A 27,032-nucleotide genomic window follows, 5' to 3' on the forward strand; every position below is an offset into this window, starting at 1 on the left:
AACGACCCGAATTTAACGTTAGCTTGAATGTTTGAATTGTGTTAGCAACGTCAGCTAAAGTTAGCTAGCGAGTTCTGTAAGTAACGTTAGCATTTTGGTGACAATAGCACATTTAGACATTTAACGTTAAAGAGAGAAATGGATAACACAGGGGTTTGCAGCAAAAGCCGTAATAGTAAGTGACGCCAACTGTGAAAATGTAGTTTAGCTTATGTATTGGTAGATGTGCGTTGCTAATGTAACATGATATATTTACAAATGTAACTCATGTCCGGTTAACATGGCCTTGTTGGTTTCATCTTTCTGTGTTCAGCCATAAAGACAGATCTCACTTTGCTGCTCGAGTGTCTGAAGTTTCAGATGAAATGTCCCGATTTGCAGAAACAAGCTCTTCTCACCATTCACTCAATCTGTGAAAGGAGAGGTAACAGTGAACCAAACATTACCAAACATTCAATGACCTCTCTTCTAACCATCTACACACACCATCTCATACAGCTCTATTCAACATGCATATGTGTTGTTAGACAAACACATGCTAATCATTTATTTCTAAATGTACAGCATAACACCTTGACATCTTTCCATCTTCTGTTTCATTTTCATTATTTCAGAGGACAATGTGGACCTGCTGAGGGAAATGGGAGGTGTGTCATTTGTGTATAACCTCTCCAAATCCAGCATCGTTCACTCAGATGTCAAGGAGACTGCACTCTTTACGCTAGGCACGTTAGCAGAGGCCAATGGTAGGTGTGTGTGTGTGTGTGTGTGTGTGTGATGCTGAATCCCCATTCAGGGACTCGTCTGCTGAAGGATGCAGTCCAAAAAGCTGTGTCTTTTGCAGCAGTTGAAGCTTAGGATGAATGTGCGTGTCCTTCCCAAACGAGACAGCACACACGGCACGGGATGCATTTAGGTCGTCTTAGTCATCTTGTAAAGTTGAAAATCCCCCAGTTTACAGGCAGGAAGTTGCTCTTAAACAACTGACTAAGTGGTAAATATTGGTGGTAAACATGGGTGCTAAATAATAGGTACTGGCAAACACTTTCTATGGATTATGGGAAACTAAAAGCTGCAAAGGAAACAGATAAGATAGCTTTGTTACCTCGTCATGACATTGTCAGAGGCCGTGGTCCTGGATTGAGATACAGCATATGTGTGTTTTATACAACAAGCCTGTGTACTGTCCTATGAATACAATATCACTGTGTTGGTATAATGTGGTATCTTCAAATGCAAGTCAGTTACAGGAAATTCCTTTTTTTTCCTTCTGGTAGTGTATTGCAAGAATTATCTCTGCAGGAAGGAGACATTTGCAGACCTTGCTGGTTTGCTGCTGAAAGAAGACATCCCGCTGTCACGGAAGAGAGTGTCTGTGTACTTGCTGTCTGTGTTGGTCGCCAACAATAGTAAGACCAAGGAGGAGTTAAAGCTTCAGGATTGGTTGTTCCGTTTAGTTGCAATGTTTTCTGACGTGACTTTTTCTTTGATTTTGTTTCATTCAAGCTCATGAAAGCTATTTCATATGTTTGGAACTAAATGTAGTTCTGTAGGTCTCATGTGTCTCATGTGTTACTGCAGAATCAGGACAGACTTTAGGCCGAACTACTGGCTGCCTGGATATCCTACTGGACCTCTTCAGGTACTTTGCCATTCTCAGTCATACTGAAAATTGTGTTTTCAAAACCCACTCATATAACCACCTACATATATACGTTTAATCGTATACATTTCTGCAGGACCACTTCCCCTCTGTCTACAGAGGCTACCCTGAGAGCAGCTAATGCTACTCAAACCTACCAGCTTTGGGCATCTGTGTCCAGTGCTCTCTGTGGATGTATCAACAACCCTCAAGATGGTAACGTCATCTGTTTATTCGTGCCTTGTGCTAACTCATTTATATGTAAAATATTGATGCTCTTGCCATCCAGGCGACTATTTTTAAGTCAAACCATGGGATACCACATTAAGTTCATATCTGGAGTCAGAGAAAGAAATGTTTTTGCTCAACTGTGTCTTCTTGTCTTCCAGAGGAGGGTCAGCGTATTTGTGTGGCAGCCTTTGCCGTGATAAAAGTCTGGCTTCAGAAGATCGATTTGACACGCACTGACATTTTTCAACCCATGTGTTCCTTCATAGCAATGACGGTTTCCAACAACTGTAAGTGGAAGGGACAGAATGGCTCGTGCTTAACCTGTGATTTTTTTGATGTTAAGTTACATTAAAATTCAAATGCCTAAATGTGAATCACTTCTTTGTTTTTTGCAGCCTGTGTTCAGGAGAGCTTCTCTGCCTCCGGGTGTCTGGATACTCTCGCTCTTGCACTGGTTCGTCTCGCTTCAGCAGCAGATACAAGCTTGATGTCGTGCCAGCTGTCTGTCACTGTATCCAAGACCCTGTCAGCTTGCATCACAGAAAACTGTGCGTATCACTCTCTCACACACACACACACACACACACATGCGCACATCTGGACACTTCACTTCAGCAACCAAAGTGTCTCATTCTCCATTCACAATGTATTCTTTGTAGCTTCTCTGGCTTCGGGTCTTTCTCAGTATGGTGTGGTTTCCCACCTCTTCTCCCTGCTGGCCAGCCCACACTTGGACCCTGAGGACAGGCTCTCTGTTTTACTCACTCTGGGCCACTGCACTGAGGCCTCTGGTAAGACTGCACATTAGTACAACTTGAGTATTTATGCTTTCCATGTCTTTTTCTCAAATGTGTTTTTTTTCCCCCCTTCCTGCCTGTAGAGGAGCACCAGTCCCAGTTGGTGCAGTGTGGAGGCCTGCCCCTCATCATCACCCTACTCACAGAAGATACAAGTGAGGAGGTTCGCAAGGCTGCTACATTCATACTGCAGACCTGCAAACAGGCCAGTAAGTCACCAACGTGGGTTCAGTACTGTCACTCAGTGAGTAACTCAGGAGCGTCAATGTCACCAAAAGTATCCACTTCCATTTTACATTTACTTCTATATTGGGCATGTTTGAATTTGGAAACCGAATCATTTAAAGCGGAAACTCCTGATCCAAAGTGTGAATATAAAAAATTAAGAAATAGAAGACGCGATTGAAGAACACGAGGATAGAATATGGAGTTATAATGTCCTGCTTGTCGTTGTTTGTGAAGCCATGTCCCTGGAAGTGCCTGGTCTGACAGTGAGACAGGGGGAGGGGGAAAATGTGGACTCCATTACCAACATGGACGGCTTCAGGGGCTCAGCCAGAGAGTTGCTGCGCAGGATTGACCTGCTGGAGAAGAGACAGGCAAAGGTCAGATATACACTCACACACACACACGTGGCCATTGTGTAACCAGCATGAAGAGCGGTGAATCGTGATGTGTGCTTATGTCCATCTTTAGGAGGCTGAGGATGAGCAGGAAGACACAGAGACATTCACTTCAAATGAAGGTCTCGGCCAACCACCTCTGCCTCTGCAGCAGAAGGAGAGCATTAAAACCGTCCCCGCCGCATACAGCAAGAATGTAGAAGCAGGGGGTGAACACAACATTCAGCTTCAAACTGTAAGGAATGTGGTCAAGAGTAAGGATGACAGTGAACTGAAGCAAGTGAGCTCCCATTTAAGTACGCAGAGAGAGAAGGCTGGAAGCAGTGGAGGGTCTGTGTGGTGTTCAGTGTGCAACGGTTCTGGAGCCCTGATGTCCTCCCATCCGCAGTCACTAGAGGGAGGCAGAGGGCCGCGTGCAGCAGACGAGTCAGTAGACTTCCTCACTGTTGATTAAGTCTTAATAATGAAATGAGAGCTTTCATTGTTTTTTTCTCTTCTGTATTTTTGTTTAGACGGTTGTTTAAGCCCCCAGCACCAGTGAGGCCCAGTGCAGCAAAAGAGATCAAGTGTTCTGATGAAGAAGGTGAGAGTCACAGCTTCATACCTCTAACACACTTCTTTGCTTTTGTTTTTGTTTTGAGTAGATGTGCACGTTTTCTCATGTTTTTTTCCATTCAAGTAGTGTGCTTTTATTATTTATTTTTTTATTATTTTAGAGTTGCAGGACTGTGAGAGGAGCACGGTGGGGAAAAGCCGATTGGAGGAACACTCACTGTCTCCTATCCGGTGTGCAGGTGGGAGAACTCACTGTATTTGTTCTTTTAAACTTTTAAGGGATTGTTCAGTTTGATTATTGCAAAGCCAGCCCCGGACTTTCCACTGAATTCCTTCTCTCCTCTAGGTTGTGTGTTGCCCTTTGAGGAGGTGACCAGTCGCACTTTTGCGTCGCTGCAAAGCTCCTGCCACCACAGCTGTGACATGCACACGGTGCTCCAGGAGGCCACAGAGCGGTTCAGGACTCGTCACTGCGACTTTCTGCTCAGGAGAGAGAACCACGAGGATGCCGAGCGGGCAAACCCAGACCATGAGAGGGCTTCAGCTGCAGAGCCACGGGGAAGCTGGGGAAACTGGAGGGGTAAGGACATCTTCATGGCCGGTGTCTCACTGATCACTAATCACCATAACCGGGTCAGGCTATCATTGGCTAACCTGCGGCTGCAACATGGGCTGAATGGCACGGCATTTGGCAAGAACATACTCCAACATTTCAGACTTTGTCTTGAATATACGCTGCATAATAGGTGCACTGGATTATGGGTGTTGTGCTCAACACATGCTTTCATTGACAGCGGCATTTGTAAAATATGTCGAGAAGTAAACATCTCCGTCATCAAAGAGCACAGCTCAGTCAAGATAGTAAACATGCCTCATGCATGTTGCTGCTGTTCCATTTAACCTTGTCCATTCCTTCATAACTTTGACTTTAATATTCTCGGTATGAAACGCATATTGTTGTCTTTAACTGCTGCTATAACATGATTTCTACTCCGCTGTAAAAGAGGTCTGCCTGACTCCCAGATGTAAAGAAGCAGGGAAAGGCCAGAGCTCCCTGCCGGAACATCACAGGAAGAAGCACAGTGGTAAGAACTATGAGCGTGTCTCCCTACAACAAATCAACTGTAAATCAATAAACAACATTTTGTTGTTGGCCACTGAACTAACATACATGTACAATAATCTTTAGCCGTGTAATTCTTCTTCTTCTTCCATCATAGGCATCACTTTGACTCCACTGCGTAGAGGAGCTAGAGAGGGGACATTGACCCCGCATAACACGACCGGTATGTATGTGACATAATCATAGACGACATATAATGTATTCTTGTCCTTTGTATTTGTCATGTTTAACAGCATTGCTCTCATTGTGCCTCCTCTCAGGTCCAGGCTTGATTCCCCTGAGAAGGTGTGATCTTCCTGCAGGTAGATGTGTGCTCTCAGATACGGGTGTTTAACAGTGGATTACTGTGTGTGTGTGAGTAGGTGTGTGTGTGTGTGTTATGATTGAGAGCCTTTGGTGGGAGCTGTCTCTCCGTAGTGTGTTCTTGGCAACAGACGAACCGAAGAGCAGAAGGAATGTTGAACTGCAGCCAGTGTTCTCACAGTGCAGGCCAGAGCTGGTTCAGAGCAGCACAACTGTATGGCGCTGCTGCACTGTGTGCGTGAGAGAGAGACAGAGAGAGAGAGGCTGTTTTCTGATGCTTTTGTATGAAGCCAGTGGTGTTGAAAGAAGTTTTAGTCTGTCCCACATTATGATTTTGCATGCTCTGTACTTTCATTACATTCATTACACTGTAAAAAAAAAGTATATATATTTATTAATTTTGTGGCTTTATTTGCCGTCAATCCCCTTTTTTCTCCTCCTGCTTTCCAATTTTGCCGATTCTCTTGCTTTAAGTCAGACTTTCTACATGACTGCTGCCAGAGAGAAAGCATTTATACCGCTCAGACAAATGCATTTTCAAAGGCTGACTCTGTGTGAGTGCACACCTAGAACAGGTTTTTCTTCCATTGCACAGCTCACCTTTTCATTCTGTCTCCAAACCCTTCAGCTGTTTTTTACATCTCTGTCTTCTTTCCTGTTAAACTCTTTACTGTCTTGATTTATTCTCTTCTCTTGCTTACTTCATCAGCCATTCTTCTCCTCCTGCATTGTTTTTTTTTACGTCAGTGCAGCTGTAATAGTCATAACTGGCGACGTAAAATGTCACGTATGAGGAGTAGTGCAAGAGAGAGAAAGCGTTGTCTTCTCTTTATATTTGACATCCTCGCAGTGTTTTCCACACGTACTCACGCACAGACTGTTTTATGTTGCACACACACAGAGAGAAGAGGAGGGATTCAAAGTGGACGTCACACCGCTGATGATGAGCCGAGGACGAGCACGGAGCACTGTTCCACTGTGAGAGTCTGAAAGAATATGTATTGATATCTCTATGGCCCGCCAGGTTTGTCCAACTGCTGTTCAATGCTGTGGTTGTCTGCTGTAGTTCATTGAAGCGTACGGTAAACATGTAGTGCTGGGATTGTTGAGTTGATAATGAGCAGCAGGGTCTTACAACACAGACGTCGGAGCGTCCCTGAACACATCAGCGGGAGGACTTTCAAAAACGCTTCTTGCAACTACATAAGCATGCGATTATTATAATTCATGATGACACGACATCTTACTTCAAGTCTCAACAAGGTGATTTTCACAGGGTGCTGAAATCGGTTGAGACTAATGGAGGGTGGGGAAATTCATTTTAAGCTGTAGGATATTGCGGAATGTCTGCGAGTCATTTAAACAATGTGTTGATAAACCACCAGTATGTTCTAACATTAGTCACCAGTCACTCAGGCATTTAGCAGATGCTTTTAATCAGGAATAAACTAACATTACGCCACAGTCTCCTGTGCATCTGACACATTGTCCAATGTTTAATCAAAGTTGTGCCTCCTCTGCTGTCCTAACCACCAGAGAAGGAGGAGGACCAACTTCAGCAGCGAGGAGGTGCATTACCTACTGCGCGGTGTGAAGACTTTGGGTCTCTCCTGGAACTCCATCCTGTGGTCGTACCCCTTCCAACCTGGACGCACCAATGTTGACCTGGCCAAGAAATACAGGCGGCTAATGGCAACAGGAGAAAATCTGCCCTAAGTGAGACATTTGGTATTTTCCATCAGAGATGTCAAATTGCATTTAAGTTCGCTGCAGAAAGGTGAAGTCCTCTGAGATCCTGGGCCAGCCGATGAAGTTATGCCTCCTGTTAATAATAGCTGTGACTCTCTTCACACTGTATTTATTGGAAATAATCCAAAGAAGTGTTTACCTAATATATAAACAGTGTACTCTCATTATTTATTAAGATTTTTAGTACTTTGTATATGGCGGCCCTACTTTGCACCGTTTTTAAAATAGTTGATGCAGCTTTTTCAGTTCTTTGAAACATGTTAATTGTTTTGTTATATGTTAAAACATTAAAACAAGTGTTTGAGATTCTTACATTTCTCTGTCAAATACGCATTTGATCTTGTTCGGACGGATTGTGCTATATTTGGAGTGAACATGATGAAAAATTTTAACATCCTTGTTGTGTTGCACTATCACCTGTTGATGAGTCAGCACCACTGTGTGTTGCCACATGTACATCTACCAGATTTGATTGCAACAGCACAACGTGCCGATGAGTCGTGGCATGAAAAGACCCAGCCATAAACACTGCACCAAAACATTCAGTTTGGATATTTGATCTTAATTGAAAGAAGTTTTTTGATATGATTTGACCCAAGCAATCTTGTCAATTTGAGCAGAACAGCACTATTTTGGTCATACATAAGACAGACAAAAGAGGAATGCAAAGAGGAAGCAATAATAAATAATAAAACCATGGGACTTACCGGCTTGCCATGCCCCGAGGCGGAGGCTGCTTAGTTAGGTGTGGTTGGACAAAAGCAGATTATGGATTATGAAACAGCAGACCGCAGTAGTTCTTCCTTCAGTCGGTCAAATTGGCAAAAATAAATTTTTCGGCAGGATTAAGTGGCCTCTTGTACCGATCCACTGAGCGCTCGGTCAAGATGTTCAAACGGCATGCAGTGGGGGGGGGGGGGGGGGGGGGGGGGGCAGGCATGTGAGGAGCAGATTTCTCATGGACTGAAACAGTGAAGACTTTTGACCCTGGCCACCCGAAAACCTTCCTCTGGAAAGAATGTGCCCCCCCCCAAATCCTCCCTCCCCTCTCACCCCCACCAGACTGTGAGGAGGCTCCGTCTCTACATGTTCTGATCCGTGCGAGCTGGAATTTGATTATATGTGCGCCATGTCCCGTACATGTACTGGTGCGTTGCAAAACACCCTCTGTGACGGAGAAAGCTCAGATTGTTCCAATGTGTGCGGATCCAGCAGATCCAGCCACTCTTCAGGCCAACAAAGCCACGACGAGCCCAGTTACTCACGCTGCTGTGGCCTCGCAGCTCATGTGTGTGTTAAGTAACAACACATCCGAAGTCCCTTCCCGTAACCTATAAATACCTTCTAGTTTAAAATAAAGAAATCAGTGACGATGGCCATAACGTACGTAGAATAATATTTTTATTTTCACAAAGGAAGTCACTACTTAGGTTAAAAAAAAAAATCCTGTTGAATACAAGAAAAATACAGAATTTTACAGAATTTTACAAAGTCCAAAGATGATTATGTTAAGGCATAAATGTTTACTAGACACTTGTATCCTGATAGTACTGTCTCCATCTTGGTTGCATTGCTACTGTCCCTTGCCCATCGTTCTGCAGTCACCTATGGAGTGCTGCACACTCACACACACCCGGTCTCCACCTCAGAGAGTTTCCCTTTGTACTCGTTTTTTCCTGTAAGGCATTATTGTATAGCAATGGCTTCTTGTTCTCTTAAAGGAATTCATGTAAATTCTTGCTTGGTGAAGTTGCATAGAGGAAGCGCGCCGTTGTCCAGTAATACACTTAAGTACACTCATCACCCCGTGTGTCGTTAAAGCCCCACCAATACACCTTTTGGCACATTTTGTTCATTTAGACAGAAATTAAATGTTTGCCTTTATTAGGCCACTTAAGTGAGGAAAAAAAAAAAAAACAACATTGCATCTTTCAGAATTCATGTAAGGGGTTAAGAGGTTTTCACAGAACAACTATCCACTCACTTCTTAAATGAATCATCTGCCGTCGTTTCACATCAGCTCAGTCATCTGCGGGAATGAGGTCAGCGATAAGGTCATTCATTATCTTTCAGCGCCATGTCCTGCAGCAGTCCACTAATATTTTCCTGGCTGAAATCACTCACGAGCTGCTCCAAATCCCCTGCAGCCTCCACCGCCGGCGGGTTTTCCACAGACTCGGACGTCGCCTCGCTCTTTTCGGCCTCGACTGTGGGAATCACAGAAATCTCAGCGCTGACTTGGCATTCCTCGGTCGCCGGGATGTCTTCTGCGTCGACCGGGGCGGTGACTGGAGGAACGTCACTGGGTTGGGGGCTTTCGTCAGGGACTGAACAAATTATTACCTCGGGGAGAGACTCTTGGCTGAGCAGGTCCGTCTTCTGCTCCATAGCCTCAGCTGGTGCTGGTACCGACTCTGAAATGGGTTCGGGGACTGCCTCAACTTCTGCCTCTGGTTTGGGAACTGGCTCGGGTTCAGGAACTGGTTCAGGAACGGGCTCGGGTTCAGGAACGGGCTCGGGAACAAGCTTGGGTTCAGGAACCGGCTCTTGAGCTGGTTCTGGAGCAAGCTGAGCTTCAGCAACAGGTTTAGGCTCAGCAACAGGTTCTGATTCTGGAGCTGATGATTGGCAGGCGGAGACCAGAGGCTCGGCTTGGACTGGAGCTTCCTTTGCCACAGGCTCTGGGTCAGCATCAGGAACCTGCTCCTCTTTACTCTTCAACACCAATTGTTCAATGCCGGAACACGCCAATTGTGTCACTTGCTCCTGAATCCCCACATCCAGCTTCTCCGTTTCAGCGGCCTGCGTGATCCCAGAGTCCTCTGCTGGTGGTGCAGCTGCTGGCTCTGCTGCAGCAGTTTCAGCACTGCTGGCCGGGACTTCTCGCCCTCTGCTCAACCGGGTTCCCATAATGAACCTGTACAGAGACAATGAAAAGAGTAATGCCATGTTATATTCTGTAAGTGGTTCCAAAAACTAAAAGTCTAACTTTTATTTCGATCAATATGAACATAACTTTTGCTGACATTCTAGTATAAAAAGGTGGAGATTTTCTTCCCATTTCATAAACAAGCAATTGATCAAGGGAACAAAACTACTAAAACCAAAGAGAGGAACTCGTCTATACTGGTCAGGATCCACTGAACTGAGTGAAACATATCCCAGTGTGCGCGTGTTATACGGTACATTGTGTTCTCGTGTACCTTTCCGGGGCTACAACGTGTACCATATGTGTCTGGATTTGAGCGTGTCTACAGGGAATGTTTCTGGTGCGCCACAGGAGCACTTTAAACATGCATTTGATTGCATCTTTCTTGCCTGCGTTGCACTGCACGCGACCCCTTAAACTCTTATATTTAAATAAAATCTGCACGTTTAAACGCGCACTGAAAACGTTTGTCAACTACGATCACGTAACAGCCCCCGTGTCAGGAACATTATAGGTCATGATTTCCATTTGTTTTTGCATTTTCTAATTATTCTCTAAAAAAAAAAAAAACCACACCTTGATCCAGTTGTGCTTCCTACCAGCACAATGGATCCGCATTACCGCAGTTCAAACTCTTAATATAGGCCTCATGACATGACAGATATCCAGCTCAGAATTATTATCCACACAAACAACATCAGTGCGCCAATTGCCATTAATTGTTGGTCAAAGCAAAAAGGAACAAAGAAACCCTTGCAGACGACCCCGCCTCCCTCGTGCTGAACAAACTTAATAAGATCCGTCCAAACGAACAGAAGTACAAACAGCTCCGGCAACAACACCGACTGAGAACCGGGAACCAACCTTATGAACCGTTTTCTGTTGCAGTAAAAGTAGATTTAGTCGCACTCCCAACTTGGAGAAGATCGCACGTCAAGCTGCCTGTCGTCGCGCGCACCAGCAGAGCAGACTCCTCCAAACGCTGCCGCGCACCATGCGCGTCCACGATTTATATGCGCGTTCCGTACACCAAACCCACGGCTGCTGCACACTTCCCCAGCCAGTAAGTAGCCTAAACACCACTAGATTAAACTGCGAATGTGTCCTTACTCAATCCACCTTAATACCCATGAAGCCGTGTTTATTCTCGGTTAACCGGCCACACCTGTGTCATGTTTCAACCTGATCGCCTCTGTGTTTCAAAAGGCTCACCACTAGATCATGTTTAGGGTCACAAGAGCTTTTTAAGCTTTCAGTGTTGGCCACAGTCCATTTTATGTACATGTATTGCGATTATAGATGAGGAAGCTGATCAGCAGGTTGAATATTAAATCCTTTATTTCTGTAGCTCACAAGTGTGTTGTGCTGAGAAGTTGACGATTCATCTTTCTTTTTCTGATGTTAGATGTTGACCTCTCCGGTGCTCTCTGCTGGTGTGTTCATCCTCTGAAGCCCTGGTCAGTCCCTTTCCCTTTTGTCCAACACGTCCACATGGTGAACTATCCTGCAACACGGGTACGGGAGACCTGTCAGTGGAAATGAATCTGAGATAAAAGAAATGAACATCCTCGCCACAGTGGTTATACTCTGGGTTTGTAGATTGCTGTTGTGCTTGTGGCCTTTGACAGAGCAGCCCTGTGGTTTAGCATGGCCTGCATCAAGACATCCTGACTGGCGTTAGAGGTGTTTTGCTCCTCTTATCAGTCGTATGTGAACTGGGAACACATGACCATCTGGTTCTATTTATGTGTGCATGTGCAAGTAGAGCTGGTTATTATAACTGTGCTGACCTGTGTGAAAGAGGGGAGAGAGGAGAAGAAGTCCGCCTCGTTAAACTTCAATCATGAAGCCAAAGTGCTTGACTAAGGTATAATCAAAACAGTGCTGTTGTTGTTTTTTACAATGAGAATTGAACTATTTAGTTTCATGTTAGGTTTTCACTGAATGCCTTAAGGCATATGCTGCTGAGTCTTATGACACATTTTGTGATGAACCTGTTCCCCTTCCTTTAACGGAGCGTACTGCTTTGCTTTTGTGTGTACTATTTTAATTCGAGACAAACTGGTTTGGGGTAATATGGTTTGTTTTCTCTGACGTGCACGGCTGGTACAGTACAATACAATACCAGACAGTACAATAATATACCAGACAGTACAATACATCTTTATTGTCGACCAGGGTGGAAATTAGTCTTAGGCTCATCAAACACAAGACAAGACAGCACAGTAAAAGACATTAAAACACTTCAACTAAGTGTCTGTGTGTTTCATACTCCGTCACATTTCTGAGTTAAGGGTATTGATGGCACATGAAAACTATTGTGTACACTGTTTCTAAAATCTGTGGACAAACACTGAGATCACTAAGTTCCCTCAGAAGATAAAGTCACTGTGAGCATCTCTTGAAAGTATACACTGAATTATCAGAGAAGCTCATCTGGGGGTCCAGAACAAAGTATTTAAAGTGTTCCACAGTTTTCATCGAAACAGGCTTTTAGATGCTGTATGCTGAAGTTCATCATCACGTGAAGAAGATTTCTCTCACAAGCCGTAAGGCATCATCCTCCTCTGCTGGCATCTGTGAGTGCTCCTCTTTTTCCTCAATCTTCCCAAGACCACCGCGGTGCTGTCCTGGTCCTGACCTCTGACCCTCGGGTGCCCGACGCTGCGGGCTGTTAGTGTACGGCACTGTTTCCGCCTCTGTGACGTCCGCGTCTGTTTCTGAAACATACGTCGACTCCAGGGCTTCGTCACCGCAGTCTGAGGACTCCTCCTCCAAAGTCACCAGCTTTGCTATCTTCTTTGAAGAGGCAGAGTTCTCCCTCACCTTCACAGTGGTGGCTGCTGCCTTGTCTTCAACCTGTGTGTGTGTGGGGGGGGGGGGGACACATTTTACACAGTGCTTCAGGGAATATCTTGCATTTTACATACACTATGAAAAATGGTTACGATTTAAGTGTTTGCTTGTTTATCTGAGAGGTTCTACATGCATGCCTGTACTAGGATCCCAACATTTTAGATTTTCATATTTATAATGCATTTACACTTGTTAGTTTTATTTACATAATCTCAACATCCTGTAATAATGTGCGTGTTTTCATTTTGACATTTTAAATGATTTGAAAAGAGAGAAGCAGCGCCACCTTCAGGTCAGTGGGGAGAGCCACGTCCTCGCAGGCACCGCGGGTGAGATGTGAAACCGCTGCCTCTACCAGCTCTTTCTCGTTCATACAGTAGAAAGCACCACTGAAAACACAACCGTGCATATGTGTTGGTCAAAGTGACGTAATAAACCTTTAACTGTCAAGTATAAAACCGAGGCTTTGCCTCGTTTGTTTTGTTTTCGTCAACTACCGTGCAGTTCTCCGTTTACTCCTGCTCCTCAGCGGCTCCTTCTCTTTCACTTGCTCTTCCTTCTTCTCCATCCATGACGGCAGCGCCCGGTGCCTCTCTGACATGTTGACGCTGTGTTACACAAGTGTATTGTTTGCTTAACGTTACATCTGAACGAAGGTTCCTGAGGTATCACCGGTATAATTGGAAACAGAAACGAGGGGATTTCCACCGGGTCTAAAGTCACGTGATCACAATGACTGACTGAGTCTTCAGCGCCACTTAGCGGACAAACAGCTCAATGCACCACTAAAAGAAAACACCGTCCTTTGTTGTCAATAAAACGATTCAATAAAACAATAAAACGATAATTTCTTATAATGTTTAGAATTGCAGAACACTCTGGTCCATAATTACACCATGAGTACATTTTGCATAGAGCATGGTCTGCATGTTTTTGTTTGATGAGAAGCTATTGTGTCGAAAACACAAGTTGGATTGGTCATAAACAACTGAATCAGAAAAGTTAAATGAGTAATTTTAACTCAATCCATATCTCCTCTCACTTTCCACTGCCTCTTCTTCACGTTGTTCCTGCTCTGAGGGTCCTAATTGGTGAGAACCAGACTAATCTTCGAGTTGTGTTCTTGGCTTAACCCTGCTTTGAGTAAAGGTCATTACCATTGGCCATCTGTCCTAGAAATGCTTGTTGTGATTGGCCATATGGCAGAAGAGAGCACGATTTAGGAAAAGCAGAATCTTTAAATTGAATGAAGATATTCCACTGGTCCCGAAGGGAATGATGTTATCTGTCGGGAGAGACATGACATCATCTCATGATGTCAACCAGGATCATATTAGTGCATGTGTGTGCACGTTTACAAGTGCACATGTGTGTTCACAGATGCAGACTTTGTTGTAAATTCAAATTAAATCTGAAGAAGAGCCTGGGGCTCAAACGTTATACAGCAATACAAATCATTCTTCGTGCGGGAGCTATTTGCTGATCTGTTCTAACTCTGTAAATTCAAGTAAATTCTTCTCTCTTGTAGCAACACACAAAGGACACAAAGAACTTCAAAAGTCTGAGCTTAGACACACACAGTCTGACACCAGAGGAAAAGAGGAAGTCATCATACCGTTAAGGGTCTTTTAGCTCCAATCTGCCACATGGGAGCCCATTATTCCCAGTATGAACCCCCAGTTCAAAGAGAAAGCAGAGCGCAATCTTTCAGCACTCTCTCAGTGTGCTTATTTTGACTGTTGATGTGCATAAATGTGTGTTTGATTAGACTCTGCTGTATCATATGACCTGGACATGTTCATGTGGTTGCTTACATTCATCTGACATTATTCTTTGGCAACTATACATCACTTGTATACACAGTAAATTTGTCGGAGTAAATTTTACTCAAATTGAATAAAATTTTACTCAATAAAATACAACATTTGGTCCCAGTCTATATAGAGTAAAATCTACTCTTGCCTCAGAGTTAATGATTCAGAGTATTTTTTACTCTATTCAGTGTTTGTATTTAACTCTAGATGATGATAATTTACTCTATGTAGCATAAAATGAAAACAACTCTACTGCCATTTTACTCAACTTAGAACTATTCCACTCCACATAGAACTACATTCCACTCCACATAGAACTACATTCCACTCCATATAGAACTACATTCCACTCCACATAGAACTACATTCCACTCCATATAGAACTACATTCCACTCCATATAGAACTATATTCCACTCCATATAGAACTACATTCCACTCCATATAGAACTATATTCCACTCCATATAGAACTATATTCCACTCCATATAGAACTAAATTACACTCCATAGAGAACTAAATTATGATTAAAACCTGAGAGAACTTACTCTGGAAGGTTATCATTAAACCCAACAAGTTAAATAAATCAGATATCAGTATTTACCAAAGCACAATTTATTATTTTGTATTACAAATGTGCAATGTATCCATACATATTTTACAGAATACATTTTGGACCTTTGGAACACTTTGGCCTTTTCACTATGACATCATAGGAAACAGTATGGCACAATAAACAAACTTGCATCATCACACCTGTATGACATTTGTACATCAAATGCTTTATAACAGAAAATCTCTTTCACATCAACTACATGAGGTCCGTCTTTTGTGCACACAACTTTATATGCATTAAAATGCTCATCAAGACACACTGTTTGCAGGGCAAATGTAACAAACAATAACCTCTCATCTTTCAGAACTACATGGTGGATTTTGTGAAAAACTGGCATCTCACAATGAACCTTCAGACAAACGACTAAACCCGTCCGATACATATTTCCATGGTGTTTGGCCCATCTAATATTTAAAACCTTGGTGTCAATTGGTACCTGAATAGTCTCAGCTATCTCATAGCCCCAGTCTAGCACATTTAAAGCTACCATATTACCTGGACCAATTATCACTTCATTGGGATCAAATGTCTGCCACCTGTATGCTATTTGATTTTGGTGTTTCTTGGCCAAAGTTTTAGTGATATTTTTGAAGCTTTTTAATTGTTTCTTAAAGAAATGATGCTTTGCTTCATAGCGCATGCACCAACTATGCAAAAGTGGTCCAATTTTAAGAATACACATAGGGTAATGCACCATAAAATGATGTTTTGGTAGCAGCCTTTTGTTTGGAAACAAATGCTTGAACAACCTGTGGTGTTCCACGATTAAGTGTTTCAAAAAAATAGTAATACCCTTTGATAACTTTGGTGAAAATACAATGTTTACAATTTGAAGCAAAAGCAGTAGCAAATACCAGTGTTGATCATTTGGACAAACCAAGTCTCCAAAGATAAGTGGTAGATTGCGAAGTAAACACCAGGATTGGATTGCATTCAACCCCAAGTCATTTGAGTCCTCCCTTAACTTAACTGTAGGAGGTTTGTTGTTTTGCTCCATATAGCCATAGTTAAAACTCCTAATTCTACAGTCTATTTCTTTTAATGTTGTGTACTTATCTTTCAAGTGCAGTAATAGAAGTTTCATTTCATATTGTGCCACTCCCTCCAAGATATCGTGCATAATATCGACAGAGAAGTTTTCACATGTATTGAAATATTGCAAGGAATTTAGAATGCAAGAACGTTTAACGCCCATCACATAGGGAAGAGTGGGATTTGTCTCCATCATTTGGCAATGTTCCGCATGAAGTGCGCGAGTTCGCAAAACTATCTTGGGTGAATCTTCATTAAACTCAGTCTGAAAGTCTTCTTTCTCAGCAAGACAGAAGCGGCAACAATATCTGGCACTGAATGATTCAACAAAACCAAACAAACTGTGAAGACCAAGGTTGTCACCTGTAACTTGGACAATAGTTCCATACACTGGCTGATCATACAAGGGGACCCGAATTCCATCCTTCTCAAGTATTTTAATATCCTGCATAAGTGGATCAAGTATTTTAGAAAAGCCATATGTTTTAACATCTTGGGCATGAAATAAAGCGACCAAATGAATATTAAGCAGATTTGAGTTGTACTTGGGAGAAAAATTCCGCAAGGTGAAATAGAGTGCACCTAATTTATGTATTCCCCGTTTTGAGCCTAAAGGATTTGCAGTTTCAAAATCATCATAAAAAAGCTGAATCAGAATGGCATGCTTCTGTTTTGAAAATAGATCATGACTCTTGAAAAGATCTCCATCGCACAAGTCATGAAGATTTTCTCCTGAACTTGAAGTCTGCATCATCTCTTTTATGTTAGGATGTTGATAAATAAATTGTAAAGTTTTCAAAATAGGGATGTAAACTAATTTATCAGTGACAACAACCTGATCATAAGTTCCAGTGGTGCGATTGCGTAGGGTATCAAATCTTGTACCAAGAACATATTCAACTAAGTCTACCCTTCCCCACTTCTCTGTAAAATACTGCCTTCTTTTACTCTCAGAATTTAATACACCATAGGGATTTTCCATTTTTTCGAAACACTGATCAATTTTGCTCTCAATGTCGCTTTTGATAGGCTCCTGTAAAGATAGACACTTCTTCACAGATTCTTTTGCTTGATTATGGATATCGTCAACAATCTCTTCCATCGAAATTACCAAAGAGTTAACAGTTGTTTCACTTACGCCTGCCACTTTAAGTTCGGCTACTGTTGCAGCGCAGCTGTCTACAAGACTCCTTTTGAGAAGGACTGAGTCAGAAGGTGAACTTCTTGCTGGCAAGTCATCAAAATTACTTGCTGCTAAATCTTCAGATGTAGATGGGCCTTCACCAGGATCAGAACAAGGTTCATGTGCTTTATTTAGATGCTTTCGAAACCCAGAAAAAGTGCCATAAACTAGTGAACAACCAGCCTGACCACATTTAAGACGAAGGGTCTTTCCTGAACAAAGTCCGTGGATCAACTTCAAGTGTTTTGTCAGGGAATTGGTGTTTGCCTGGGGGATTTTGCAAATAAAACAAAACATCTTCGTATCAACTCAATGCAGCATCCGAGCCCTCAACTCTGCAACCCTTGGATTCACCTTAGTGGTATCAACATCGATTTCAAAGATCGTGGTTTGCAAGAAGTTGTACACATTTACCAGATCCTGGTTGTACGAAGTACCAAAGACAAAATGAGCTTTGAAAAGCTCATCAAAACAGGCAAGTGTGTCTGGTGACTTACAAGGTATTGCATGCTTGTCAATCACAATGAAGTATTTGTGAATCAGACTCTTCTGGGTCCCCACAGCTAGCAGGTATGGTTGAAGGCTTTCCACGATGCCGTCCAGATGCCCCTGGATGCTCATCCCAGTCTGTGACAGAAAAAATAATGAATTAGTCAGCTATAAAATTAGTCAGTTTAAGGAAATGTCTTAATTGACCATAATCTTAAAAAGAGGATTGAAAGGTTTAGAAAAGGGGACAGAACAGTGACGATTTTCCAGTTTAATTGAACTGTAACCTCACCTTAATGAATTTCACAAGACGGTCACTGGCTTGTCTGGCTGAGAGTTTTCCTGGTCTCTTGCGGCCATGTGGTGATGGTGGTAGAAGGTGGACAAGAACCAAAATGGATGACATGTCACTGTCCCATCCTGGAAGTAAAAATTCATAAACAAGCATTTACTACAAGCGAACAGTCAATCCATTTTTCATTCAAAAACTATTCTCTCTTCCATAACTATGATCCTTAACTTTTAGCATACCATTTTCCACGTCTGTTGTGCATTCAGCATTTTGAACCAGGTCTTGAAGATCGGCTGTCTGTGTGAGGCCACGGCTTTGTTCGAGGACTTTCTGTTTGTAGATAGTAGGCCATCTCTCCAGGAACTTTGTAGTAGCAGCATCCCCAAACATCAGACCAAAGTCTTGGTCAATCTGCAGACAAGATAGAATTGGTCAAAACAGAACAGTAAACATTATGGTGTAGCACCATGGTCATGACAGATCTTACAACCCTACCCAGGCTATTGTAGAACAGAAATAATATTGTCATGACAGTGGCAGTAGAACGTTCACATACCAGTCCTGCCATGTCCAGGAATCTTGGAAACGCTGTGAATAGTTCAGAGGACTTCACTGGGTCATGAACCATGTCTTGGCGATAGGTAAAGGTCTGCTTCATCTTCTCCTTCACAGTTGCTTCATCAGCTGTATGCTTCATAAGCGCAATGGCCTCGCAGCACAGGCTTTCTGTGGTTAGCCCGTTTTCCACTCTGAATGAGTCTCTTTCTGCTTTTGGACCACCTGTAATAGTGGTGGCACTTTTATCAATTACTGGGTTAGTATATGATATTATGTCCTAAGATATAAGAAATAAGGCTTGGAAAACTCTGCAAGGATGGCCATGCAGGCACTTACGTCTCCAGAAGAAAAATAGGATATATATATATATATATATATATATATATATATATATATATATATATATATATATATATATACATTATATGATTATTCCCTCATCATGCATTATGAATTAGACTTCACACATACCAGTTAGTGTTTGTGACTGACTGCAGGTCTTCTTTTTTCCCTCCGATGCTTCCTTCTGAACAAATTTCAGTCTCCATGCCAGATACCCACTCCCATCTTCTGCATTGTAATAATGCTCCTAAAGTAAAAAGGGTTATTCAGTTTGATTGAACAAGTTGAAATAGTTTAATCTTTCCCCAAAAACTATCATATTTCCTAGTATTGTGATGAGGCCTTTCTTTCTAATGACAGTTATTTTGAAAAACAGAGGTTATTGTATTACACGGTTAGTGTTGTGTCTTGTTAATGGGCTAACCCTTGCGGTGCGAAAGTAAACTGAGCTTTAACACCGCCAGAGTTCAACTTACGGGGAAGGCAGAGATGGTGGCCATTAGGGCTGTCACCTTTTCCAAAAATAACACTCGAACAAATATGAAATGACACGCAATACGTTAGAGCGCCCTCTGTTGGGTGACAAAGTAAACTACGTTAAACAGTCAGCTGTGGATATAGACTGTACATTTTTTATTCAAATGAGTCATTAGAGTTTGAATGTTAATTACATTCAAACAAATGTTCAAAAAGTGACAGCCCTTGTTGCCATGCAGTAATGTTTACAGATCTTTATTTGAAATAAAAACACTACCCATCTGTAAAACAGCAGTTGAAATATTTACATTCCAAGCAAGTGAAAAGTAAATAAGTTAGACGTTTTAATGTACTTACATAGCCTAACTTGCTCCTAGGATCGGCCAGGTATGGGTACAAGGTAGTGATGCCCCTTGCGTAGTCCTCTTTAACGCGCCTTGAAGGACTTGTCCTACACACAAACACACAGACTTTACTATATGTGCTCCAATCAAAAGTATTGATGTGTAAATTCCACCTGCTAAAAGAGGGGTGTTGTACTGTGTCAATTCAAGACACACATGTGTATTAGGAGTGCAGGTATGTAATAATAACAACATGACAACATACCCATGTTCACTTGTCATATGTGCGACCAATATCTTGACCATATCACGTCTTCTGGCATCCGTTAGGCTTTTTGTTCGGGCATACTCATTCATGATCCTCTCTCCTCCAGGTTTGTTCTTCAGGATGTCTTCAATCATCTAAGTGGGAAGAACAAAAATGAACACAATGAAACGTTTAAAACAATAATGACATCAAGTATTATCAAACAGAATGGCCACAATTTTACAACTTCAGTTATTCAGCCATTTACCATTCAACCTTGGCATTTTTTTTAAACCTTCAGAAAGGATGCAAGGGAAACTGCAGAGCTTACCTGAGCTAGATGACTTCCCTCATCTCTTTGTCTTGTAGCAGGACTATGCTGCAATATAGTGGTGTCGTCCGAGTCCCTCTCATTGTCTCCACTGAAGCTTGCAAAGGAGGAGCATGAAGGGGAGCTCAAAGAATCTAGAAATCATATTAACATTGAACTAATGTGATTAACAATGTGACTATAAGACAATATAAGTGCACACATCCATTATTAGAGGAATGCAAATATTTCACATTGTATCATGCCCACAACAGTTCCAGAAATTGTGGAAAGGGTGAGCAGAGATGATTTCAAAATATCTAAATAAGATTTTAAAAAACCCCAACTCAGATATATTAAATTGTCTTGCATATTCAAAACATGTTAGATTGACCAAGCCGTACAGATAAATATGAAGTTATAAGCTAATAAGTAACTAACCCTCAAGATTTGGGTCTTGGGGTAGACAAATCTCCAGCACACCAATGTCTTGTTTCTTTAGTAGAAACTCAAACACCTCCTCATCAACTTCGGTCTTTGATTCATCATAGACTTTTAAGTCCAAGGTTGGAAGGTCAAATTTCTTGGCAACTGTGAAGACAAAATACCAAGGGACAAGCTTAGTGATGAATCGGTTGTGTATTTGCAGAAAAACATAACAGACAGCAATCAGAAGGCCATCTTCACTTGAACATTGTAATCCCAAAACTGACAGTGTTCCATGCAGACCTTTGCTATTCCAGGGAAAAGACTTTCAGGTATGCAAAACATAGAGTGACATCCCAAGTGTATTGTTCCACAGGTTAGTGTGTGCAATATTTTTCACTCACCACAATCCAAAAATGATTTGAAGGTTAGTTGCCCCTCATAACAAATGTACTTCTGACGATCTCTGTACTTCACTCTTACAGCTTGCATCCTTCATGACAAAAACAATTAAATTAGTTTCATTATCAGAAACAGCTGACTGCCAACATTAGTAATACCACAGTAAGCCAACATTAGAAAGACATGATGCATGGACTAATAGTAGGTCTCCACAAGGGTAAACTATTTCATTATAAAAACGAGGGACATTTTAAGCACGTCTTTATTACGCTGTACTAAAGGGACCTGTTCATTCGCTTGAATCGCCAATTCGCGTCACTCCAGTCTCATAGTGGCTGTGCATAGACTTTGTATGTAATCTACTGCGTTTGGCGTGAACACATCATCAGAAATGTAACCAGTTGTCTCATCTTGAACAATGTCTACTTCACCTGGTTGTCTCCGACTTGGCCGTCTCTAGCATGCCACAGTGCAACAGATCAATCAGCTTATGCTGCGGAATTCTACCCGCACTTCGCGAGTGGCCCGTGCCAATGTCAAGCCCAGCTAGTTTTAGCAGTCAACAGAGTGAAGTGCATTTTTTCAAAGTATAACACACATGTTGCATCGACCAGGGTGCTGATGAACTGCAGCGAAACACAGTCCATCAACACAGCTCTTTTCAGAGTCAAATACACGTGTTGGCGGCAACAAACGCAGCTAGAAACAGTCCAACAGTCATTAACAGCTCTTTTCAGAGTCAAATACACGTGTTAGCGCAAACAAACGCAGCCGGAAACAGTTGCTTAAAACAGTCGTTAACAGCTCTTTTCAGAGTCAAATACACGTGTTAGCGCAAACAAACGCAGCCGGAAACAGTTGCTTAAAACAGTCGTTAACAGCTCTTTTCAGAGTAAAATACACGTGTTAGCGCCCACAAACGCAGCTAGAAACAGTCCGTTTAAAACGGTTTTTAACAGCTCTTTTCAGAGTAAAATACACAGGTTAGCGCCAACAAATGCAGCTTAAAACGGTCGTTAACAGCTCCTTTCTGAGTAAAATACACGTGTTGACGCCAACAAACTGCAAATTCTACATAGCCATTTTCACAGTAAAATGTACCTGTTGCACCAACTAACTGCAGCAAAAGACAGCCCCTCTACACAGAATAAAACACACATGCACCTGCTCAGTGAAGTCCGCTGGCTACTGATGATAGCTAATACTACTTTATTGAGACTTTAATCCAGGTGTGTCGACGTTAATATGTCCATAAACCACCAAATATTTTGCGAATTGATGTTAATGCGTTAGAAGCTAACGTTTGACTGTGACTAAGTTATGTGAAAACGTTAGAAGCTACCGTTAGCATCTGCTAACGCGAACAATCAGAAGCTACGGCTCATATCTGACAATGCAAATAGTGAAGTAACGTTAGGTTAGCTGCAATGTTGCTACACAATGTACCTTACACACATGAAGTTAACCAAAACGAATGACCTTACCTGACATGTTATTTCAAATGCCGTCTTCTGTTCCTCACTTCAGCCCTTCCGTTCCATAAAACGTCAGCTCATTCCAGTGTAGCGAGAGGTGTCATGGCGGCAGAAACGAAACTTAAGGAACCGTTGTGGGCGTGGTCACGCTGTTTTACTCCAATAGATTTTATTCTGAATATTTACTCACACTCTACTGGCTACTGGAAGTAATTACACTCCAAAATGATTAAATATGACTCCTTCAGTGGAAAATAATTGTAACTCCGGAAAAATTACTCTCCCGTTTTTCCTGTGATAGTTTAGTCTGCTGAACCAACAGTTAAACAACGTTTTACAAGCAAGCAATGCTTCCAAAAATCAGATCCACCAAACAGATCCCTCTCCTCAGTCATCGGGTGTTTTGCCAAAAATATGTTCTTAGTGACACAATTACTTCACTCCTGGTTTACTTCACATCTTTGAAAATTGCTGGAGGGAACAAATTCTCAGGTGACATATCCTGAATAACAAAAAGCGCTGTTCGCCTCAAATTATTCATTTGCACCAGGCTGCACACAGTTTAGTGCTGAACTGAAGGGAGTAGGATTTTTTTTCGGATGCTTTTGCATTTAGTTGCATGACACTCAAGGATCGCAAATAGCAGATTTGTGGAAACCCAAAGTTTTCTGTGAAACAGTTTGTGCTCTGATGAATTGGTCACATATCAGGCAGACAACAAACCAAAAGGGGTGAAAGTGAAATGGGGCGTTAGTAATCTCAAATATTAAATAATGAATGAAATTCATTTTTTTTAATGGATTTAGCTTTTGGTTGTTGTGACGGCTTACAGTATAGTAGTTTTCTGACATTTGAGATCATTTTTATTTCCTTTCTTTCTCCATCTAATCTGTCATATGGACCAGAGATAAGAAGGGAGTTTAGCATCAGCTTTTCCTGCTCCACGATATCACATACGTCTAAATCTGTCCAGAAATAGGATATTTGTGTCAACTCTCTGACTGGGGCTGCTGGGACAGTCTGGCTTTGAACCTGAAGCGGACTAAGGAATCGCCGATGAGGATGATTACATTTCAAGTTCAAAATAAAGTCAAGTTGTTCATGAACTGTCTTTAGTACCTTAAAGAAAAAGTAAATTATGCTCATTGAGGTAAAGGCATTCATTGCTCCACAAGATTTAGTTGAGTCCTCAGTGCAGGATTTAACACAGTGGGCTGTGCATGAGGGTGATTAGTTGTGACATAATCTACAGTTGTAATATCAAAAGCCCATGGTGCTAGCAAAGGCAATAAAATATGTCTCGCTAAAAAAATCAATCTGTTTTGTTTTACTGCACTGAGCAGATGAAGCAACACGACATGGATTCAAAGCACGAGCAGATTGTGTATTACTGTGGAAATTATTATGATTAAAGAGCACCTCTCTTAACCCTATTGTTACATGTTGCTGTGAGCTGTAATCCCTGACCTTAAAGATGACCCTTTTCCTTGAAAGCTCATTGATCTTTCAGACATTTTCAGTTATTGTTCAATGCAATAAGAGGCACTCATGTGTTCACAATTCAAATTAGAAAGAATGGAGGAAGTAAAAGATGATTTCGCCCAGCAGTGTCACCATGGCTCACTCAACCGTATACTCTGCCAAATTCAATATGTTAATTTGATCCTGAAGCACACGCTAATAAGAGCAATCACTTGCCTGGTTAAGACTCCAATCAAAATGCTAATTACAATCCTGAACAGTTTGGGATTCATTACCCTCCTTTAGTTCCACTTTTCTGTCTGCCTTCCTTTGGGTGGTTGCCAAAAAGCTTGTGCCGTGATAAAAAGATGTCTCATTATCTTCACTGTTGAACAGTTCTTTCAGAGAGAGCCCACACACATGCAGCACATTGAAGACTTGTTTGAAGCGCTGTAGAATAACTGGGTTGCAGTGATGTGTGAAGTGGAAGCAAATGAACCATGACCTCATGGACTACAGATGAAAAATGACCTTTTGGTTTTAACTGTGCCGTTTTTCATACCATGTGTGTTTAAACAAATGAACTACTAAGAAACATTGATATTTTGTGTGGGTGAGTGTGTTCATCTTCTGCCACTTTAATTCACCCCGGGGTTGTTACCGTGGAAGTACAATTGGTCCCACGTTACTAAATAATGATGGCTTTGGAGACTTTGGGAACATGGCCCCTGGGCTTTCTGATATTTTGTTACTCTGTGCTTTGCTGTTTGGGAAATTCGGTGGCTGCTGTTGTTTTTTCTGTCACACTTACATTTGTTTTGCAAGTTTTACGTGAGAAACAGAAATCCAAAGGTGGGGGGAAAGAAATAAGAGTATCATCATCATTAAAAATAACAAATAGTCGTTTTGACTTTTCTAACACATACATTACACACATTAACAGGAAGGTATAGTCTCACCACATCTACAGATTTTGGCCACGAAGAAAAACATTTTGATGCATGACCAATTTAACGTCATATGGGACATTGTTGCTGTTTACGGTGTTACTTCTGCTCGTACCTCTTGCTCGTTTTTTTTTTAGAAGAAACTACACACTGTTGTGTATGGATGGAAGTGTGAGAGTGAAAGGAAAGGATGGGAGGACATCATCTCTCTCATTTGCTCCCAGGCATTTGTCAAAGTGAGAATGTCTTCAGCTGCTTATGCACCCCTGACATTGTCCTTATCTGTTAGCAAAGTCACTGATTTAAAGCAGTTACAATCAGCAAAAAGAGGAATACATCTGGCAGTGGACCTGCATGGTGACAGGTTCAGTCGTAGAAAGGGAACACATCAAGGAAAAATCTCCACCGCACCAACTCTTGGCTTCCGTCTTCATCTTTCTGCGGCGCCAGCTGTTTTAGGCTTTAGGCGTCGTGTGTCCTTCAAGAAAAACAGGGAATGTGCCCTGATGTCTGCTCTGCAAAGAAACGCACGCACACGCAGTGTGACTGATTTATGCCCGGTGAGTTTTTTGGCACAGGTGTCCTGTCTGTGTGCGTGCGTGTGTGCGTGTGTGCGCGCGCATTTGCCTTCTGGACACTTGCTCTAATCAGCAAATTCATTTTTTAAATATGGGAATTCCTGATGAATTCAGCATTATGCCAAATAGGCTATGAGGGGATAAAAAGATATTACCGATCACTCATATATCATGATGCACATGCGCAATCAGATCTTCCCCCTTCTCGCGCCAACTGAGCCCAATCTTAAAACCGCGAGCAGCCGCAGATCATGCGTGTAATTGAGACAGACTGGTAGACTTGAGCGCTGCAGGAAATGCGTCCTTGCGCTGGAAAACTGGCCTCATCTGACTTTTTTCTTCATACCATAAATACTGAGGGAATACTGATGGTGAGTCAGAAGTTGTTTTTCTGCTCCAGAGGCTTCTCTCACCTCGACCAATGGAATTAGGATGAAAAAGGTGAAAGTTGGATTCCGTAACTCGGTGGATCTAACACGCTCTAACGCGCATTGACAGAGGGATGCGAGGGATACACAGTTGGCCAAGTTTGAAATCAAATCCCAGAAAACGGACTTCAGCTGAGAGGATGCTTGTAGGTGAGTGGGATAATCCACATTTGCATGATTTAGGCCGTTTGATGATTTATCTGGGAGAGATGCAAGAGCGGCGAGAGAGTTTCTAATCTGTGATAATCTTTGTTCGAGGTGTCGTTTGCTTGACAGACTCTTGACACGTTTGTCACACACTTGGTATTTTCAGGCGACAAAAAAAATTATCATAAAACAAAAAAAACAATACGTGCCTGGATTTTTATATTCACGAGACATTTTAAAAGACAGGAATACGCCCAACTCTGATGATGCAATATGGACTCTTAAAGTAAAGACAACTTTTTAAATAAATAAATACAAATTTAAAAAAACGAAAGGGTGAAATCTCTCTTTGGGCTGCTGCTGCTTCAGTTCCTCATTCACACACTCACACAGATAACAATGTCCCTGTGGAAGTGGTTCAGTGTAAAATATGAATTAAATGTATTGAATACATATATACATATATATATAATAATATACACGTAATTAAGAATTGAGAGGCCCATGTGCGGAGTTTGCAAGCAGAAGACAACCAATAAATCATCAATAACAACTGATGCAACCCAGATGCCAGAACAAAGATGTCAGTGTTGTTTGAGAAAATGTCTTTCAAACTTCCATACAAGTCTCACAGTCACATATAACAAACATGCTGTG

General features: G+C 42.0%; 4 protein-coding genes across 4 annotated transcripts; 1 reads left to right on the plus strand and 3 right to left on the minus strand.

Moving 5' to 3' along the window:
- Positions 1-138: 138 nt before the first annotated feature.
- Positions 139-7,233, plus strand: terb1 (telomere repeat binding bouquet formation protein 1; the record flags this gene model as incomplete). The annotated part of the gene is made up of 20 exons (XM_079277938.1): positions 139-175; positions 314-424; positions 615-746; positions 1,278-1,409; positions 1,582-1,642; positions 1,740-1,858; positions 2,032-2,160; positions 2,269-2,421; positions 2,533-2,664; positions 2,754-2,879; positions 3,133-3,314; positions 3,367-3,719; positions 3,806-3,876; positions 4,010-4,087; positions 4,195-4,428; positions 4,853-4,933; positions 5,069-5,134; positions 5,232-5,273; positions 6,176-6,252; positions 6,811-7,233. The coding sequence occupies 20 exons, from the start codon at positions 139-141 to the stop codon at positions 6,988-6,990; spliced, it is 2,496 nt and encodes an 831-aa protein (XP_079134064.1). The 3' UTR covers positions 6,991-7,233.
- A 1,174-nt stretch (positions 7,234-8,407) lies between these two features.
- LOC306777009 (uncharacterized protein) lies at positions 8,408-10,957 on the minus strand. The gene is made up of 2 exons (XM_079267933.1): positions 10,817-10,957; positions 8,408-9,940 (listed from the first exon to the last, which is right to left on the minus strand). The coding sequence occupies exon 2, from the start codon at positions 9,931-9,933 to the stop codon at positions 9,079-9,081; it is 855 nt and encodes a 284-aa protein (XP_079124059.1). The 5' UTR covers positions 9,934-9,940; positions 10,817-10,957; the 3' UTR covers positions 8,408-9,078.
- Positions 10,958-12,127: 1,170 nt separating this feature from the next.
- LOC306785644 (uncharacterized protein) lies at positions 12,128-13,465 on the minus strand. Its single transcript, XM_079280102.1, has 3 exons — positions 13,306-13,465; positions 13,095-13,197; positions 12,128-12,811 (listed from the first exon to the last, which is right to left on the minus strand). Exons 1-3 carry the CDS (start codon positions 13,407-13,409, stop codon positions 12,473-12,475), a joined length of 546 nt encoding a protein of 181 aa, XP_079136228.1. The 5' UTR covers positions 13,410-13,465; the 3' UTR covers positions 12,128-12,472.
- Positions 13,466-14,744: 1,279 nt separating this feature from the next.
- Positions 14,745-23,083, minus strand: LOC306780697 (uncharacterized protein). The gene is made up of 11 exons (XM_079273132.1): positions 22,824-23,083; positions 21,342-21,430; positions 20,953-21,102; positions 20,533-20,666; positions 20,220-20,356; positions 19,968-20,061; positions 19,263-19,380; positions 18,790-19,013; positions 18,473-18,644; positions 18,234-18,361; positions 14,745-18,079 (listed from the first exon to the last, which is right to left on the minus strand). Exons 2-11 carry the CDS (start codon positions 21,427-21,429, stop codon positions 17,762-17,764), a joined length of 1,563 nt encoding a protein of 520 aa, XP_079129258.1. The 5' UTR covers position 21,430; positions 22,824-23,083; the 3' UTR covers positions 14,745-17,761.
- Positions 23,084-27,032: the final 3,949 nt, after the last annotated feature.

The sequence above is a fragment of the Melanostigma gelatinosum genome, assembly GCF_949748355.1.
Source record: "Melanostigma gelatinosum genome assembly, chromosome: 1".
Lineage (NCBI taxonomy): Eukaryota > Metazoa > Chordata > Actinopteri > Perciformes > Zoarcidae > Melanostigma > Melanostigma gelatinosum.

Coding starts and splice junctions, on each gene's coding strand:
- LOC306777009 (XM_079267933.1), bottom strand. CDS start 9,933: ATGGGAACCCGGTTGAGCAGAGGGCGAGAAGTCCCGGCCAGCAGTGCT.
- LOC306785644 (XM_079280102.1), bottom strand. CDS start 13,409: ATGTCAGAGAGGCACCGGGCGCTGCCGTCATGGATGGAGAAGAAGGAA. Junction 13,198..13,305: donor AGTAAACGGAGAACTGCACG/GTAGTTGACGAA, acceptor TTGTGTTTTCAG/TGGTGCTTTCTACTGTATGA. Junction 12,812..13,094: donor CTCTCCCCACTGACCTGAAG/GTGGCGCTGCTT, acceptor ACACACACACAG/GTTGAAGACAAGGCAGCAGC.
- LOC306780697 (XM_079273132.1), bottom strand. CDS start 21,429: ATGCAAGCTGTAAGAGTGAAGTACAGAGATCGTCAGAAGTACATTTGT. Junction 19,381..19,967: donor CTAGGAGCAAGTTAGGCTAT/GTAAGTACATTA, acceptor TTTTTACTTTAG/GAGCATTATTACAATGCAGA. Junction 19,014..19,262: donor TCAGTCACAAACACTAACTG/GTATGTGTGAAG, acceptor CCACTATTACAG/GTGGTCCAAAAGCAGAAAGA.